The 19,153-nt window shown below is 39.9% G+C and overlaps 3 protein-coding genes across 3 annotated transcripts; all 3 read left to right on the top strand.

Moving 5' to 3' along the window:
• The first annotated feature begins 1,436 nt into the window (after positions 1 to 1,436).
• lamp3 (lysosomal associated membrane protein 3) lies at positions 1,437 to 10,000 on the top strand. The gene is made up of 7 exons (XM_008334734.3): positions 1,437 to 1,835; positions 2,349 to 2,423; positions 8,349 to 8,428; positions 8,654 to 8,779; positions 8,857 to 8,929; positions 9,026 to 9,196; positions 9,618 to 10,000. Exons 1-7 carry the CDS (start codon positions 1,775 to 1,777, stop codon positions 9,758 to 9,760), a joined length of 729 nt encoding a protein of 242 aa, XP_008332956.1. The 5' UTR covers positions 1,437 to 1,774; the 3' UTR covers positions 9,761 to 10,000.
• On the top strand, positions 2,437 to 7,923 carry LOC103396580 (coiled-coil domain-containing protein 180-like). Its single transcript, XM_008334723.3, has one exon. The coding sequence runs from the start codon at positions 3,181 to 3,183 to the stop codon at positions 7,225 to 7,227; it is 4,047 nt and encodes a 1,348-aa protein (XP_008332945.1). The 5' UTR covers positions 2,437 to 3,180; the 3' UTR covers positions 7,228 to 7,923.
• A 148-nt stretch (positions 10,001 to 10,148) lies between the features above and the next one.
• On the top strand, positions 10,149 to 18,029 carry mccc1 (methylcrotonyl-CoA carboxylase subunit). The gene is made up of 19 exons (XM_008334743.3): positions 10,149 to 10,525; positions 10,954 to 10,997; positions 11,469 to 11,608; positions 11,756 to 11,851; positions 11,969 to 12,090; positions 12,239 to 12,386; positions 12,479 to 12,600; positions 12,845 to 12,956; positions 13,207 to 13,288; positions 13,376 to 13,503; positions 13,689 to 13,872; positions 14,017 to 14,126; positions 14,807 to 15,023; positions 15,123 to 15,209; positions 15,606 to 15,655; positions 16,011 to 16,148; positions 16,511 to 16,618; positions 16,885 to 16,956; positions 17,046 to 18,029. The coding sequence occupies exons 1-19, from the start codon at positions 10,470 to 10,472 to the stop codon at positions 17,196 to 17,198; spliced, it is 2,169 nt and encodes a 722-aa protein (XP_008332965.1). The 5' UTR covers positions 10,149 to 10,469; the 3' UTR covers positions 17,199 to 18,029.
• Positions 18,030 to 19,153: the final 1,124 nt, after the last annotated feature.

Raw genomic sequence — 19,153 nt, forward strand, 5'->3', positions numbered from 1 at the left:
TGCTTTCCTTCTCTCACAGAGAGAGAGAAGGAAAGCAGGTGGATCAGAAACACAGAGAGAGAGAAGGAAAGCAGGTGGTGATCATGAGTTTGAAGTTAAATTAGTTTTTAGCCTAAAAAGACCTCGATTCACCAGTGATTCACATTTACTGTCTTCGGAAATAGTTCCTAGGACTGATTTTTGGTTGATTTTGCTCGTAATTCCTTGTGTTTCTTATGAACATATTTAAGATGACACATGTTTACCATCTAAATCTTCTAAAACTACATTTAAGCAACTGTTACATTTGTTTTGCATCTAAATATTTAACATTTTAACACAGATGTTCACTTGGAAGTTGTTTGAATCCATTTAAATTAAAATATTAATTTTCCATTTTTACCATAGAAACCTTATCTTATGAATGACCTACAAAAAAGTCTTGTTGGTGGTTGATGGTCTTCTGTATGTTAATTAGGCCACAGGAGAGGTTAGAACTCTTGCCTTACAACGGGACGATCATTTGTTCAAGCTCTTCTCCCTGTGCAAAGTACCAGTGTGACAATAAAGTTTAGGGGGTTTTATTATCCACTGCCTTTCCTATTTACTGCTGCGGTTGGCTTCAGTCCCGACCACGATTCTTTTGTGTTGTGCTACAACAATTCAACTTTTTTTTTTCTTAAACCAGTCTCTCTGTGTGTGTGTGTATGTGTGGGTTTGTGTTCTGTGTGTGTGTGTGTATGTATGGGTTTGTGTGTGTGTGTGTCTACACTGGTACTTTGTCCCCGATGACCTTTATTCTCCAGCTCCCTGATCCTTCCACAGCTCAGTAAAATGAGGTGAAACTGATTCTGACAGGTCATTGGCTGAGTTCACGTTCACAAAATCATTTTAACTTCATTCTTTACAGACACAAACAGGATGTAATAGGACTTTTTAACCAAACCAGATCAATAGTCAATTCAACAGTAACTATATTAGTAGAACTCTGCCCTCTTGTGGTTACAGAAAACACGTGACAATATATGACTTTTCATCACCGGCATTCAGAGAAGAATCAGTTGGTCAATTAAAGCCTGTAGTTGCTCTACTGTTCCTTCTCTGATATAATATTTAAGTAAATATCATCTTAAATGTCCGGTTTATTTTGTCTTCACTGATGAAGTTCAGAAGTGAAGAAAACATTTGAAAGAAAAAACTTTGTTTTCTTTTTTTTTTTTTACCAAGTATCAGTGCTACTAATAGAACACAGGTGAATAAGAAAAGGTTAACAGTCAAATACAGAATGTAGGCTTGAAACATGCAGATTTTGCCCAAATCAAAATTGTTAATGTATAAGTGAACAAAAACTGTAAACTCTTTAGAAAAAAAACACTTCATATGCACTAACATGCTCGTGAAAAACTCTGTACGATAACACAAACCTTTATGATGTGTTTTAGGAAGTTTTCACACGTCCTTTTTTATACGGCTGCTTTTAAAAACCCAACAGTGACTTTACAAATTTGAAGCAATGACTAATGACTATGATTACATATTACACACACACACACTCACACACACACAGTGGCTGTTCTCACCATACCCATCATCATCATCATACAGTTCAACCCCTCCTCCTGCTGTGGCCACTTCCTCTGCTGGAGTGGTTTAATCGTGTAGGTGTAAAAACAGTTTCACAATGAACCACCAAACTAGATCTTTCTTCATCTTCAAGATCATCTGCTATACTTTTCACTCTCCAGACTTGTTCTTCTTACATTTGTTTTTTTTTTAAATTAACTTTTCTTTTGCCATGAAACTAGGAGGTCACACAGAGGGCTGGTGGATTTTCTTCTTAGCTGCCACGATCCCAGGTCAGTCCTGTCATTTTGACGTCTCATTTCACCTATGTATATGTTGTTTAAGTTTAAACAACTTTTGGAAATAACCTTGGTAAACAATGATGGATAATTTTCCAACTTAAAGAAGAGTGTGGCTCATGGATGTACAAACTAAAACAAAAACACATAATAAACCAAATTGTTTGTTCTATTTGATTGTGCTAAAGAACATAAAACAACAAATAAAAAACTGAAATGTACTGTAGGTACTGTAGGCAGAAACAGTACCAAAACATTTAAAATGTAACCACTGTGTTCTTAGCTCTGGTTTCCTGTCACACTGTGGTTCTTGTACGTGTGCTCTTCACAGTTCCACACTCTTTAGTCCTTTTGCACTCAGTTTTTGTCAAAGGCTAATCAAATCAAAACTCTGTTAAGATAGATACACAATTTTTTTTTTAACAAAAATATTCAAATGATTTCTAATTGTATGCCTTGAAGTGTAACACAATAAGAAAATAAACCGTTTCTCTCTTCACTCTTCAGGTTTTCATCTCCAGAGAATTCACAGCCCTGTCTACCAGTCCATTCTACAGTCGTTTGAAACACTCCCACCAACAGGTAAATTATTTAAGCTTCATAAAAAAAAACCAAAAAAAAACCAAACACAACAGGACAGCAGTCACGAAATTAGCTATTTTATAAAATATTGCTGTGTTTTCATTTGATTCATTTAAACTTTTGCTACTGTTCGTTACAGATTAGAACTTGTTTTCATTGAAAAGGGAGACATTAAAATAAAAAATTTTAATTAATAAAAAGCGAACACGGTCAGGTATATAATGACAAAACCTACCTGGGGCAGTGGTTTAGTGGTTAAGGAAGCGGACTTGGGTCTGGAAGGCTTTTAGGTTTGAATCCACCAGCTGCCAAGTTACCACTGTGGTGCTCTGAGCATGGCACCGTCCCCACACACTGCTCCCCGGGTGCTTAAAGCTGCCCACTGTTCACTTTGGTGATGGGTTAAAAGCAGTGGTGAGCTGTGTCACAATGACAAGTAGTTCACTTTCATACCTTTCCTGTTTGAGCTGGTACCCAACAGTAACTACAGTTACTGCCTTTAATCTGAGCACATGAACCACAATTACCAGATGAGATTCCCACTCTGGTTTCCATAGTAACGGACATCAAAGGGTTTATTCTTTTGCTTTTATATGCTTTGTTTTATAGGTAATAGGGAAAAAGGTTACGTTAAAGGCAGCATGTGCAGTGATGCACCTTGATGATCCCAGTTGTGATCAATCTCCAACAGGAACCAGCCTAAATTTGGTTATTTTGCATTTCCTTTCTGTCTGTCAGTGTGTCCACATTTTCTGACATGAGGACAGACTCTGTGCCTGCTGACAGAAACGCACCCCACAGCACTAAAGTCAAGTTGCTGCGTTCATCCACCAGCAGGGGGCAGCAGCTAGACAACTATGATGTTACTGATGTTAGCCGCCTCCCATCAACTGTGGTGGCTAACAGTCCAAGCAGTGGCATTATTGATCGGCTGTTAGAGAAAAAAAGTAAAAAACATAGAGAATCCATAAAACAACTAAATGATGAACTGACAGAACTGGCTTTTAAGTGCAAGACCCAGATTAAGTCCATTGGTGAGGAGCTGGTCTCCTTTCTGCAGGAGGTGGACCTCAGGTTGGACACGCTGAAGGACAAAATAAAACAAGTGCACAATGTCACGCTGCATGACATGTTTAGTCTGTGGGAGCAGGTGGAGAGTGAGGTCAAGCTGAAGAAAGAGAAAGTCGTCGAGGCCAACCGTCGAATGCGTGACTGCGAGACGAATCGAACAAACACGATTAGAAGTGTTCTTACAAAGTACAGTCAACTCCTGGAGAAAATCAGTTTTCTGCTGCCACCTGATGTCCACAGGCTGATCCACGGCAAGGCGGCGATGTTGAATCAGTCTCTGTTAGCAAACCGCCGCAGCCTGGCCCGCATGCTGCTGCATCTTCAGGAGGAGATCCTGCAGCAGCAGTCAGTCTTTCATCTGCACTGGGACGACTGTCTCAGCTGCTGGAAGAAGAACAGAATAACGGAGGTCATCGACAACGTCAAGCAGCTTTGCGTAAATGATAGGACACAGCACGTGATCACAGCTCAACAGCAGAGTGAACTTCTCCGAGACCAGACTGAACAACGTTGTGTCGTCATCTCCCAGATCAACCCTCTGCTCCAGGACACCTGCTCCATCTCTGTTGTCTCTGATTGGTACGAACAACTAAAAGCCGTCAATGAACAGATTAACCGTCTTCATGCCGACTCCCTCCATCACCTGCGATGCAGTTATGAGCAGATGTGGCAACATCAGCTGAGTGAGGTAGAATACTGTAAAGAGGCGCTCTCAGCTCTGCAGCTGTCAGAGACGGAGATGCAAGATGCCATCAACTCGCAGCTTCTACCCTACATTGGACAAGTCCAGGTCCAGGATGAAGAGCGATTGGCCGCCTTGGACCTGCACTGTGACACTTTGGCCCGATACGACTTCATGCTCAGCCGCTCTGTGTTTGCCGTGTTGAGAGGAGCAGCGTTACTGTGGGACTCACACGACCTCAGGCTACGAAGAAGAGAAGAAGAAGTGCAGCAGCAGCTGACAGAACTTCGATGCTCCCAGTTGGGACACTTGCGAAACAAAAAGATACATCTGGATGACCTGCTGGCTGGCCTTCGTCAGGCTTGCAGCCACGAAACTCTGTCGACATCTCTGGACAAAGCTGTCCACTGGCTACAGGTGATTAAAGACAGCTATGGACCCTTCGTGTCGGATCAGTGGAAGGTGTTGGATCGACTCCCATCTCTCTTCCTGGATGAGCTCCTCTCCTTCAGTAGCAGCCTGGGCTCCTACTTCCACCTTAGACACACTTACACACCAAGCCAAGAAGAGCTGCAGAAGTTTAACCTCACGTCTCGCCTGTCCTCCAGTCCAGGGGCAACACCTTATCCAATCAGCTGCCAGGATTATATCGATTCTACTCAGCCCTTCCAGGCCTGGCTGGCTGAGGCAGAGTCCTCTCTGCTCAATCTCTACGACACCAGCAACAACACTTTTACATTTACGTCATCAAGCTCTACTACCTACTCAGGCCCTGCCTTCAAATGCCCCACACCAGAAACAAAAGAAAACCTGCAACACACAACACACCTGAGTCTGTTTCCTTTGGATCTGCTGGCACAGACTTTGAGCATGACTCGAACTCTGTTCTTGGAAAAGCTGGAGCAGCATTTCCATGATCTTCTTACCTCAACTATGGTCATAGTTACAGACAGAAAGGAAGCCGTGTGTCTGGACCAGGAGCTCCAGATGCAGCTGCTCAACCCACAACACATTGAAGAACAGATTTATCAACCCCGTTTGGGGGAGCTACAGCTTCATCAACAACGGGCAGAAATTCATTGTCGGGAGGTTCACGATGTATTGAACTTCTGCAAGACCGAGCTAAAGATGCTGCAGATATTTATCGGGAGGAAGAATGAAGAGTTTATTTCTACTCTGTCCAACATGGAAAAAGACTTTTTGTCTGTCAGCAACAGCCAACGCCTAGAGTTTGTAAGCTCCACCCTGCAGGACCTAATGGATCAATATATCAAACGTACCCAGGTTTGTCAGAATGCCTTTAGACAGACGGTCCAAAACAAAGTGAGCAACATCAGGAATGAAACTGGAAAACTCCTAGGTTCCATCAGGTTGTTCAGCGAAGGAGGTGACTTTGCTCCTCAAGAGATGAAGATGTTTCAGAGGAAGCTAAGAGATGAAAGCAAACGTATCTGTGCAGCTGAGCAGTCACTTTGTGCTGAGATGGAGTGTATTGAAGGCAGTAGTCTAGAAGAAGTTAGGGAACCATTTGATCGAGTTGCGGAGGAACTTTCTCTCTGGACGTCTGAGGTGAAATTTAGAGAGAAGATTGATAAAATCATCTGTAGCACAAGAATTCAAATCAGAGCTGAAGCTGCCAACAATAATCAGCAACAGTCATCGATCAGCAGCCGGCTAAAGGACGTGAAGAGTATGTTGGAGGATCCACACGTGTGTTCAGATGAGTTGTGTTATCTGCTTATTTCTGTTGGTGAGGAATTGAGAAAACGGTGCGAGTATCTGGACTATGAAGACCAAGAACTGCTCACTCTGTCAGCTCATCCAAAGTTCAGGAAGCGAATCCATTCCCTTCCCATAGCTGGTCCACTGCCACCCAGTAAACCAGGAGGAAATGTCATTGATGAGCCCGCAGCGGACATCATCCAGTCGCTAAACAGGTTAGCTGTGGTTCAAGAGAAGCCACCAGATACAAAGGTGAGAGAAAAACCTGGTCGCAGTCATGCACACCGCGTTCAGCCAAAATGGAATGAGATCGTCATTCCTCGAAAATCAATAACAACGGATCGAAAGTTCCAGATCTTTGGACCAGAGCCTGAACAGGATCCACAGTGTCTCATGTCAGTGGTGAACTTTGTGCTGTTTAAAACCAACGATTTGCTCCTCCAGACTGGAGAGGACTTCTATCAGACTGAGCGTCATTGCAAGTTCCAAGTAGTTCCTGAAACTGTGGAGCCATGGGCTGAGAGTATCCAACAAAGGTTGCTGGGATTTCAGGATCAGGCCACCGAACTGCTGGAAATGAGCAGAACGATCTTGGGAAGCCAGCACTGTGTATTCAAGGACCTGCTGAAAGAAATACCTTCAATTTTAATAAGGAACCACGAGGAACAGAGACGAGCAGAGCTAATTGCAAAGGTGAATGACGTCACAGAAAATCTAAGGGAACATCTGAGGGCCAGTGAGGAGGAAAGGCTTGTCAATGTCCAGGAACTGCGTGTGTCTCTCAAGGAGGCTGAGCTGCAAGATCTGGTGAGCAGAGAGGAGATGAGGCAGCAGCAGCTGCACAGTGCCATCTCCAGCTCACACCAGGAACTACAGGAATTCATACAGGCCTATCTGCAGGAGTTTATGACGTTGCTGGTTTGTTTAGCAGAGAAGCTCATCATTGTGCTGGATGGACTTCTTACACCTTCACAGTTCAAGATGAAGTTATTACAACTCCCTGACCGTGCTGCTACAGAGGAGACATCTCAACCAGGACAGACATCAGACACAGGGACGAGTCTTCCATCATCTTCCAGGTGCAGCGTTGAACCACAAACTACAGCATCCACCATGACGAGCAGACACATCACAGACCATATGAATGTGACCGAGCTCAAAGACGCTGCACTGGAACGGTTTGAGGAGCGGTGTAGGTCCGAGATGTTCCGTTCTGAGACAGATAAACTGAAGCAACTGCTCAGCATAGAGGTGTGGAACGAACATTGGACAATACAGATTGACACACTGACACAGATCAATGCAATAGCAAGCACACCAGCGTACTAACAACAGGGTCCTCACACACAAAAAAACATGGATATTGTCATAAGAAATGTTGTTGTTGGTTCTACCCCAGAACCACAGAACCTCTGTCTGACTCAGTCCTTCAGAGTTTGGGGGAAATATGGACTGGTTGGGGCAGAGAGTGAGTCAAATTTGACCTTGGGCAACATCGCTTGATGAAGCCGCAGCATAAGAACCAACACATTAGCCAAAAAATATAGACCCACATTCTTTAGCACTTGCTGAGAATTAGTTTCTTTTTTTAAATAAATTCATGCAGATTTAAGTTGTTGTTATTTTAATGTTGTGTTTTTCATAAACAGGTGTAATAAATTCATAAACAGTGTTTGTGTGAATTGGAGACTCTGTATAAGTTACAAAGAGACAATGAATAAAAGGTGGATACAATACTGGCGTAATGTTATAATTGGTGTGATAAAAAATATTTTAGAAAAATCTGACAACACTAAGAGTTATTTGTTAATGGTTAAATTATATAAAAGAAAGTGTTACATTATTAAAATAGGATTTGAATCGTCACAACATGTTGACAGTTTACAGCAAACTCAAAGTTGAGGGACAAACAGGATTAACATTTATTGAACTGTTTAATGCTGACAGTGCTTTAACCAGAAATGTTGTATTTGAACAGACTGCAACAAATTTTTCTTTAATAAAATACATTTTTAATCAAAATTAAAACATCTTTCTTTAATAAAATACAAAAAAAATACAATACATTTTTAATCAAAATTAAAACATAGCAAAATTGAAATTTGAGACTTGACCACTGCATTTAATCCACCTAGTAAACATTAGGGTGTACTCTCATTTTAAGACACCCACATTCCAAGCCGAGCTTAGGGCCACTTAAAATGATGAAGCGTGCCAGATTTGGCCCAAGGGGGCCTTGAGTTTGACATATGTGATTTAAAGTGTTTACTATTAAAACAAATAGATCCAGTAGGGGGTAGTAATACGACTTGTGGTTTTAAATCTAAAAAACACAATTTGGTCATAACCATAATTTTTTGTGAGGTGAACAGCTCCATAGAACAGTGAAGCTCTTGGTATTTGTCTTTTAATGTGTGCATTAATAGCCAATATGTGTGTTTTATGCACAGGGACCTACACACTAAGAAAGGCTGATGGGACGACCTGCGTTAAAATCACAATGGGAGTTCAGTACGTCATCTATGAAAAGGTTTATATGCTACGTTGCATTAACATGTTCTACAGTGGCTCTCTCTCTTTCTTATTTTCCTTCTTGTTTTTCTATGATTAAATAGTGAGATCGCATCCAAAACACAAACTCCACATCTGTTCCAAATGCAGAAAAATCCAGCTGCCGTGTGACAGCAACTTCTAACAAGCATATCATCATTTTTTAATGAATTTAATCATTCATCTCTCCTTTTTGTAAATGTAGAAGACCTGGTACTATAGTTTGGACCCGTCCAGGATCAGAACAGATGGTCACTGTGGCAAAGAAGAAGCTGTTCTCTCTTTGACTCTCTCAGACAATGCTGCTTTTCTGCAGTTCACCATCGCAAAGGTATGAAACCTATTTAGTATTATGTCTGTTTGAAATCTAACTGTTGTTAAAAAAGTTTTTTTTTTTTTTTCTATCAGGACAAGAATGTTGTTTACATCGCTAAACTGACTGCTCACTTGTCTCCTTTTCCTGTGTGCCACGGATGTGCCAGTAAGAGACAGGTTAAAACCATCCACTATGGTCGTTTTAAAATGTGCGCAGAAGTAACTAATGTTTCTGTTTTATTTCTTATCTTTATTCTCTCAGACAAGACTTACTTTGGCTTGTTGGACCACAGCAAATTGTTTATAGCAGCTCACGGTGGGACCTTCAAGTGCAAATCGGAAAATGTGCTTTTAATGTCATCTGAGATGAAGCTCAGGTTGGTTCCTCTGCAGATACAGGCCTTTACGCTGCCCACTGGACCTCACGGCAATGGTGAGAGTGAATGACTTGAGCCACCTAATAGCCTGATGGCAATAATGAAAATGCATATTTACATCTTGTTTTTTGTTTTTTTATTGTTCAGTTTTTTGGTTCCCAAAGTTCTCTGTTAGTTATATAAATTGTAAGAAAAATAATATTAAAACAAAGCAAGGAAACATAAAGACAATTTTTCATAAGCAGAGATGTAATGGGTGGTTGAATACATAAAGAAGGAGAAATTATGTTTTATTAAAAAAGACATTACTCATTAGCACTTGAGTTCACCATAAAAGGATAGATAAAAACAGCTCTATAACAGGTTCTCTACATCTTCTATGAGATTCTTATTTTATGGCCTGAATAATACCTAAAATAAACTAATTGTTAGGGCATGTGATCACTTTTTGTTGGTTCCCCTCTTTTTTTGTTTCAGACGTGGAGTGCTTAGCTGACTATAACAAGCGAATCACCTCTGTCGCACTGGTGGCCATTGCAGTTGGAGTGGCCCTGATGGTGGTGCTCATATTCCTGCTCCGCAGAGATCATCAGTATCTTCAAGAATATCAGAGAATATAAGCCATTTGTTTCAACATTTGAGGAACATTTTAGACTCCATGACTATTACCCCAGTGTCAATTTTTTTCATCTTTTGATATTTCTTCAGGTCATATTTCAAGTTTTGCAAATTTCCTGTCTGCTAGGATCCCACTCTTACTTCTGATGCCATTTAATAAACGTTTTGTGACAGTGAGAACTGCTGTAGATCAAACAAAGTGGTGAACTAATAAAGATATGTCCTTCTTTTGTTTAGCAGAAACTTAAACTGTTTTATATTTGTTGAGTTTTAACATATTTTTCTAAAAATCATTTTTACCATGATGCATCTGCCGTTTCTATCACGTCTACTGTTTATAACAAAAACGATCATAAGGTTTTGTGGTAAACATAGAAATTGAATTGTCTCCATCTTCTGTCTATTGTGGTTACTGCAGTTATATTTTTCTTTCGTCCCCGCCTCCATGTCCTCTGTTCTTATTGGTTACCGACGCTACGAGTCCCCGGAAGGACAATAAACCCCAATACATTAAAATTACTGTGCGACAGTTTTTCGAGTGCGTGTTGAACTGCGAAAACGATAACGGTATCTGAGAGTTAGACAGTAAAGACTAGGACAAACAAATACAGCCTTTCGGCTTCTTTACCATGCAAGGTTAATTACAGCTTCGCTTTCCCCCGCGTCCAGCTGTTATTAGCCTAGCATAATTTAGCAGAGCTAGCAGCAGCAATGGCTGCAGTTATACTCAGTTTCCCCTCTTTGCAGGGTCTACGAATATTTACACAGTGAGTATTTAAGATACTTATATCTCTGACGCAGATGCCTTTATCCTAAACATGTTTTACCCAGGAGCTATTTTATTGTTACGTTGAACACTTACAAACTTAGAAGAGTGCATTTTTTACCGCTAAGTTTGTATAAGTCACTAGAGTTTTCGGTCGTTAATCTGTCAATGGGACAAAATAATTGCTATTTTCAACAAAGCATCATCTTGTTTTGGATGTATTTGTTTCAACTTGCCATTTTCTGGAGTTAAATGAGTTAAATAGATGAGATATTGTCAACTTAGCAAGGTTAAACTACGTTAACGTTAGCATGGCTAACGTAGCAGAGTACACGCTGACATTCAGCTGATGGGTTCGTCTTAACTGTATAGTATTTATAGTGTAAATAAACCAAGTTTAACCCTAACCGTTACAATTTATCCATGCAGGAGATTGTCATGGACCAAAAGAGGAGTGAGGCTCGTGTCTGGAGGTGAGCTCTTTGACAGAAACCCCGTTAAATGAATAAAGTAGATGTCTGTGATTTTGGCTTCTTGCATTCAGATGGTAATGTGGGATAGTACTTCTACAACCAAAACAAATGTTTACAAAATAAATTCGCAAACCACGAAGTGTTTATCTTACCCTAATTTAAGAAAAAGGTCCTTTTGTAAACTGTCTTGCTCTTCATAATTCATTGTAATACATGTTGTGGTTATTTTCAGTAGGTTAAAACTTTGAGTCTTTAGAGCAGCAATTAGGCCCACAAAGGACCACTGTGGCTGCAGGTTTTTGTTCCAACCAAGCAGCAGCACACCCGACTTGGCTTATTTAATCAACTGCTATGAATCTTCAGACAGTTGATTGGTTAGTCAGTGTATTCTGGATAGGTTGGGGAAAAGCCCTTTGTGCCCAGGTTTGCTTTAGAGGAATTATGTTGTGGTGAAATCTCTCTTTTTTCCAGATGTGCACAGGATAGAGAAAGTGCTTATTGCAAACCGAGGAGAGATTGCGTGTCGTGTGATGCGAACAGCAAAGAAGATGGGTGTCCGCTCAGTTGCAGTGTACAGTGACGCAGACAGAGACTCCATGCATGTTGCCATGGTAAAATGCTTGAACTTTTTCTTTATCATAATGTATTTATACACTATATTTATCTAGCATGTTGTGCTCTAAATGTGTCTAATAATCATAGTTTGTTGTTTTTGTAAATGTGTTTGAAAACTAGTTTTCGGCCTGTTTGTTTTGTAGGCAGATGAAGCTTATCACATCGGGCCTCCGCCCTCCCAGCAGAGTTACCTGGCTATGGAGAAAGTTTTGGAAGTAGCAAAGAAGTCTGGTTCACATGTGAGCATGTTATTCGTCGCTAATGAGTAAAAAAAAAAGAACAACGTCCAAGTCCATGTTGCCAGTAACTGCCTTTTCCAGAGTCTGAAGATTTGACTGTAATTTTTATTTCTGTAGGCTGTTCATCCTGGTTATGGCTTCTTATCAGAAAACACAGAATTTGCAGAGGCCTGTAAACAAGAAGGCATCATCTTCATCGGCCCTCCTTCGTCAGCCATTCGTGACATGGGCATTAAGAGGTGACACTAACAAACAGTCTTCTTCTTCTTTTTCTTTCGGCTTTGTCCCTTTTTTCAGGGTTACACTAACAAACAGTCAATAATTCACATTTGAATGCAATAAAAGACAGCATTAATGTTGATTCATGTCACCACGTGTTCACTCCAGCACATCGAAACACATCATGTCAGCTGCTGGAGTACCAATTATTGGCGGTTACCATGGAGAGGACCAATCAAATGAAAGACTACAGGCAGAGGCTGCTCAGATCGGTTACCCTGTGATGATTAAAGCTGTGCGAGGAGGAGGAGGAAAGGTCAGCAAGTGAAAAGAAGTTCAAAAAAAAAAAAAAAAATTGGCAGGTTCAGTTTGGATGACAAAATATCTGTTCATCTGTGTTTCCTGCAGGGAATGCGTATTGCACGCTCGGACTCAGACTTCTTGGAGCAGCTGGAGTCGGCAAGACGAGAAGCGAGAAAGTCTTTCAATGACGATGTTATGCTGATTGAAAAGTTTGTGGAAGATCCCAGGTAAAACTTTTTAATCCTTGGTCAGTCTGGTTAGCTTTCTAGCCACATGACTGTGTGGTAGCTTCATTGTAAAATTATGAAGATGAAAAAAAAGAGTATCGTATTTTATCAGGGTCAGAAATTAGCTCTCAAGTTTAGGAGGAACGGCCCTTGAAACATCTGATAATATCCCTTCAAACTGAATATAAACGTTTTTTATTAAAAAGTTATACCTTGTTTTTTGCTTTCTGTCTGTCTTCTGCAGACATGTGGAGGTTCAGGTGTTTGGAGACATGCATGGTAACGCTGTTTATCTGTTTGAGAGAGACTGCAGTGTCCAGAGGAGACATCAGAAAATCATAGAAGAAGCTCCAGGGGTGAGTGCAGTGTAGTAGTTCTGATTGTTTGTGTTTAAAATTCAGGTAATTTCTTAATTAAATTAATTTCTCACATTTACCAAGTTAAATCTCATGTAAGATTTACGTGAAACCACTTTTTGAAATCATTTCTTTTTCAGGTGAAGTGATGCCTGACCTAAATGCACTGAACCCCTGGTGTATTTGGACATTGATTCTTTGATGGACACTTACTGTATATTTCCTTTTATTTTCCTTTTTTCCCCCCCAGCCTGGTATTAGTCCTGAGGTGCGAAGGAAACTTGGAGAAGCAGCAGTCAAAGCAGCTAAGGCTGTCAACTATGTAGGAGCAGGTGAGACACATTAACATAATTATTGTCCTCAGCACCAGGTCACACTGCACACACAGTGTTCTTACATTAAGACTGTGTTCCCTGTAGGTACTGTTGAGTTCATAATGGATGCCAAGCATAACTTTTACTTCATGGAGATGAACACCAGACTGCAGGTGGAACATCCTGTCTCAGAGATGATTACTGGAACTGACCTGGTGGAGTGGCAGCTCAGGGTGAGAGGGAGCAGAAAGATGTAGTTAATGTGTCAAAGCTGTTGTTGACAACTTGAACGTTGTAATGTGCTTTTAATTCAGACCCTGTTTGAATTTAAAACACCAGTCTTAGAACTTGTCTTAGAATCAGTTTCTTTCAGTCTTAAACTGAAAAAAACTGATTATACTTTCCCCACGCCCTGCAGGTGGCAGCAGGTGAGCGTCTGCCTCTTCTCCAGGATGACATCATCTTACGAGGGCACTCGTTTGAAGCTCGCATCTATGCAGAGGATCCAAACAATGACTTCCTCCCGGGGGCGGGGCCTCTGCTGCATCTCTCGACACCTCCACCGGAAGAACAAACTCGCATTGAGACTGGAGTCAGGGAAGGTGTGAAGACCAAGATCCACTTTCAAAAGACTCTTGATCTGTGATCGATCGGTCACACTAATATTTGTTATAAGAAGTGTACACAGTTGGTGTGACAGTTTGTCCCGACCCACAAATAAAACCTATTTCTCTGGGTTGTTTCAGGAGATGAAGTGTCGGCACACTATGACCCAATGATCGCCAAGCTTGTGGTGTGGGGGGAAGACCGATCAGCTGCCTTGAAGAAGCTACGTTACTGTCTACGGCAGTACAATGTGAGGAAAAACACATACAGGCAGTAGTTATAGTAGTTATATGCCCTGTGGTACTATGTTATATTTATATTTTTCAGTAAGAGTTTTCCAGAGTCTCTAAGTAACAGTTTGTCAGTCAGACTGTAGATTGTAAAAGTGTAAACATGCTTAAGTGTATCCATCCATCCATCCATTTTCATCCGCTTATCCGTTACCGGGTCGCGGGGGCAGCAGTCGCCACCCAAATCACATTGCACCGTACCAAACCTTCCTGCGGGTGGTGAGTCCACTGGAAGGTACCAACCTCCCTAACCGGGATTCGAACTTGCCCAGGAGGTGAACCCTGGGGGTCCACACCAATGACAGAGACATTGCCTCTGGGCCAAAGCGCCACTGCTTAAGTGTAGTTTGTTTAAATTTGTATTTTTTTTTTATTAAGTTATTGAAGGTGGATGACATCGCAAAAAATTTGAAATTTTCTTCTGTTGTCCATCAAATGAGGCAGCGTCTCAAAATGTCCCGACAGACAGACAGGAATAGATTAAAATAAAACAATAATGTGATATCAGCACACCTGAGAGTTGTGTGACGTTGGAAATAGCTCCCCCTAAGGAAAGGGAGAAACATGTATGTTTATAAACGGTGTAGGAGAATTTATTCTTACTTTGTTTTGACTTTCAAACCCTGCATTCTTCCACCAGATCGTGGGACTAAACACCAATATTGATTTTCTGCTGAGTCTTTCTGGACATCCAGAGTTTGAGGCTGGAAACGTGAGCACCAGCTTCATCCCTCAGCACTACGCCGACTTGTTCCCTGCACCACGACCTCCGTGTGGGGCAACCGTCTGCCAGGCAGCCCTGGGTCTGCTGCTGCAGGAGAAGACGCATGTACAGGAGTTCACTGAGGCGTCCACTGGTGAGAGGACGACTACGCCAACCATGAACTGCTGTTTAAAAATAACTACAGGAGAGTTACTGGTTGTTGTTGTTTTTTTTTTCTTTTTTGTTTTCTTAGATCCCTTTTCACCTTTTGGCTCCAGCAGCGGCTGGAGAAACAATGTGGTTTTTATCCGAAATATGACACTACAGGTGGGAGACAAAAGTAAGTTCCTGCTGTACTGTGACTCTGATGCCCCCTGTTGGACAGGTACAGAGTGGAATTTACGTATTAGAACGGTGTTTCTTATGTGTAGGATTTTGGAACAAGGTCTTCAGCGTGAGCTTGGCAACCTCTAGGGGTCTGAAGAGGTATCACATGAGGATTAGACAGTTTTATAACAGTTAAAATAATGAGTTCTAATGCTGATCTGACACTTTGTTAATGAACTCAATTATTATTCAACGTTTCTATGAAAAGGGAAACGGCAGAGCCAGAAAAAGTTCAGGCTGTGATGTCACTCTTATGAGTGACGATGATGATGATGATGATGGTGAGCCAATGACTTTGTGCTTCTACTTTTGTTCTATGAAATTAAATGTATTTTCTATGTGTTCTCAGAAGTTGATGTGGTGATCAAATATAACAGTGATGGGAGCTACAGTATGCAGGTGAGATTTTATAGTACATTATATATTTATATTATATAGGATTTGAGTTTTACTTTTCTTGAGATCTTTCTATATTAATGATTTTATCGTTTGGATAAAATTAATAGAAAAAAGTTTTTGTCATATTTAACATGGACAGTTTCCCTTGATTCAACATCACCATTTATGATAAATCATGTAAATTTTGATCACGATTAATTGAGGTACATGCAATTGTGATTAATCATGATTAATCCATAGTCACTCTGTAGTCTTTTTTTACTTCAAATAATATTTTGACTAAAGCATTTTCAAGTGATGTCCATAAATATTCCGTCGTGGCAGTGTCTGAGCTTTGCCTTGGATCTTTTTCCAGATTGGTGAGGACGTGTACCATGTGACTGGAACAGTTGAGCTTGAGGGAGGAGCTTCCTACCTTCACTGCTCTGTCAATGGAGTGAAGTCCCGTCCTAAACTGGTCATCCTGGACAACACGGTCCATCTGTTCTCCACTGTATGTTCACTACCGAGTCACCAACACCTACATTTATACATATTGTTTACTCCTAGTGATGTTATGAAGTAACAAGTTAAGGTTCTAAGCTTTACTTCTCATCAGTGAACAAATGAATGTTTACATGCTTCATGTCACCTCTCAACAATTCCACCAACATTGGTCATTTGTCATAAGAGGCGACAGTGTCCCCTGGTGGCATTCGACGACAGTGCAGTATACATATTTTCTATATAAATCACTTTAGAATCACTTTAGAATATTTGGCAGGACCAGCCAAACTAAGAAAAGAAAACTAACTTGTAAATATGTGGGTTATATGATAAGTTGAAACATTGTCATAATTTAATTGTTTCGTGCAGGAGGGAAGCTCTCAGGTCTCTGTTCCAGTGCCTAAATATCTGGCTGGTGCTAGGGGTTCTGGGGCACAGGGCGGAGCTGTGGCCCCCATGACAGGAACCATAGAGAAGGTGAGTTAATGATTGTACCTGGGTTGGTAAAACAGAGCAGTGAATTTAAAATAGTTAGGATCATCAAATACTGTTTGTCAAGTTTGCATCATAGCACTTTTGAATTATCTTCATTGTTACTGTTACAAATGCTTGTACTGTGTTTGTAAAATACACATTTTGCTCTGCTTTACTCCATTTACTCTATTATCAATGAGCTCCACTCATCACTGTATCAGAGGATATGATATACAGTATATATACTCAAGCTGCTGTGTTGGTTTCAGGTGCTGGTAAAGGCTGGAGATAAGGTGGCTGCGGGCGACCCTCTGATGGTCATGATCGCCATGAAGATGGAGGTTTGTACAGGAAGTGGACTCGGGGGTAGGTTTTAAGCCGGAGAAGATTTTTTTTTTTTTTTTAGAGTTTTGTTTTTGTGTCTGTGCAGCACACAATCCGAGCACCAAAGTCGGGCGTGATCAAGAAAGTGTTCTTCAGTGAGGGCTCTCAGGCCAATCGTCACGCTGCTCTGGTGGAGCTGCAGGAGGAGGGAGAGGAGGAAAATGGAGGAGGAGGAGGAGAGGCAGTCAGCAGCCAGTGAATTTATTCACAAGTGGATGGAGACAAAAGAGATGGAGGTAAAAAAGTTTGTGCTCAGACAACTGGATAGTGACATGTTTAGACTCTGTTTGTTCCTTCCTATAAAGCAGGTCTAGATGTGTGTGGTCAGGTTGATGTTTGAAGAATTTTGAACTGAACATTTTTCCAGGAGCTGGAACTAAAAAAAAAAGATCAAAGTTTTTCCTTAGTTAAGCTTTGATGGTTGATGTAGGGTTGTGGAGAGATGCCTGTATTTCTGTGAATTTATTTTTGCTCTTCCATTTTTTTTCTTCCTTCTTTTGGTGGTAAGTGTAGAATGTTAGCAGACATTTGTTTTTCTTTACTCAAAGCACTTGTATGTTGTCAATAATAAGGACTGAAGGCGCACATTTACACATTCATCTGACTGAAGTGAAAAGTTTCTCGGCTCAGTATCTTCGGCCTCCACTTCCTTGCGTTGCTCCTGAAATTTCTATTTAAAAAAAGCACTGGCAGGTTTAACAGACGGTGACAAAACTGCATAAAATAAATGGTCTGAAATTTGACATTTGAGGAAATGTTACTGATATGTGAGAAATAATGACACTTGTGACTGCAGAGAAGTTTGCAGTTCCACCAACTTAGTTGTTCTTAGTTCAATCATGTTTTAATGAAAAGGTGATATAGTATTTAGGCTAATATATAAACTAATGTCCTAATAATGAAGAGTTCACATTTAGCTCTGTGTAACTGAGAAGACAGAGGGAAAAAACACTCCAACTGACATCTGACTCTAGTCCAAACGTCTGTTTTTTTTACAGGATGAATCAAATAAACACAATCTGTATGTTGACATGTTCATGTATACGTGTTAATGAACAGTCGGTCATACTGTGTTCTGACTGTTCTCTGAGGCCTTTCTTCACTACATTTGTCAGTGTAAAGATATATTAAGCATGGCAGGCGTTTTTTTTTGTTTGTTTTGGGGTTTTTTTACATTTATTAATGTAAACTGGTCTGATGGTGTAATAAAAAAATACATAAAGTTGCTAATGTTTCCTTTAAAGAGGTATAATACATAGCTAAATGTAACAAATTTCTCATTCTCATTATTTTTTAGAAAAACTATTTTTGGAATTTTCAACAAAATTCTAGTTTTGCGTCATTGGTCAGAATGTAAAAAAATGATCATGAAAAGTTTTGAAAATTATTTAAAATCTTTTCTGCATGTTTCTCATCAAATTAGAGCACTTTGAGAATTATTTTAGAAAAATTTTTTTGAATTTTTTGACAAAATTCTAGTTTCGCATGTTATGTTGGTCAGAAGGTGAAAATGTTCATAAAATGTGTCAAAAAATTCCAAAAAACATTTTTTCTAAAAAAAAATTGAAAATGCTCTAATTTGATGGAAAACATGTAAAAAGGATAACATTTTAAATTTTTCAAACATTTTTATAAAATTTTTTTACATTCTGACCAACGTGATGTAAAACTTGAATTTTGTCGAAAAATTTAAAAAAACTTTTTTTTCAAAAACAATTCTGAAAATGCTATAATTTGATGAAAAAGATGCAGAAAAGAATAAAATTTCAATTTTTGACTTCAACTTCTGACCAACCTGACCTGCGAACATGAATTTTGTCAAAATATTCCAAAAAACATTTTTTCTAAAGAAATTCTCAAAGTGCTCGAATTTGATGAGAAACATGCAGAAAAGATAACATTTTAAAAAAAAATTCATGTTTTTGGTGAGATTTTGAAATATTAAAATATTCCAAAAAACATTTTTTCTAAAGAAATTCTCAAAGTGCTCGAATTTGATGAGAAACATGCAGAAAAGATAACATTTTAAAAAAAAATTCATGTTTTTGGTGAGATTTTGAAATATTCATATAATATATTTTTTTGGTTTTTAGCACAAATTATTCACTTGTTCACATGTTTTGGGGTATAAACTTGCATTTTGAGGCATTTCTG

This window comes from Cynoglossus semilaevis, chromosome 2 (genome assembly GCF_000523025.1).
Source record: "Cynoglossus semilaevis isolate Cse_v1.0 chromosome 2, Cse_v1.0, whole genome shotgun sequence".
Classification (NCBI taxonomy): Eukaryota; Metazoa; Chordata; class Actinopteri; order Pleuronectiformes; family Cynoglossidae; genus Cynoglossus; species Cynoglossus semilaevis.

Excerpts from the sequence above, each read along its gene's own strand:
- mccc1 (XM_008334743.3), top strand. The coding sequence starts at position 10,470 with ATGGCTGCAGTTATACTCAGTTTCCCCTCTTTGCAGGGTCTACGAATA. Across the intron at positions 16,149-16,510 it reads CGGTCCATCTGTTCTCCACT|GAGGGAAGCTCTCAGGTCTC; the intron begins GTATGTTCACTA and ends TGTTTCGTGCAG. Across the intron at positions 16,619-16,884 it reads TGACAGGAACCATAGAGAAG|GTGCTGGTAAAGGCTGGAGA; the intron begins GTGAGTTAATGA and ends TGTTGGTTTCAG.
- LOC103396580 (XM_008334723.3), top strand. The coding sequence starts at position 3,181 with ATGAGGACAGACTCTGTGCCTGCTGACAGAAACGCACCCCACAGCACT.
- lamp3 (XM_008334734.3), top strand. The coding sequence starts at position 1,775 with ATGAAACTAGGAGGTCACACAGAGGGCTGGTGGATTTTCTTCTTAGCT. Across the intron at positions 1,836-2,348 it reads CTTAGCTGCCACGATCCCAG|GTTTTCATCTCCAGAGAATT; the intron begins GTCAGTCCTGTC and ends TTCACTCTTCAG. Across the intron at positions 9,197-9,617 it reads CACTGGACCTCACGGCAATG|ACGTGGAGTGCTTAGCTGAC; the intron begins GTGAGAGTGAAT and ends TTTTTGTTTCAG.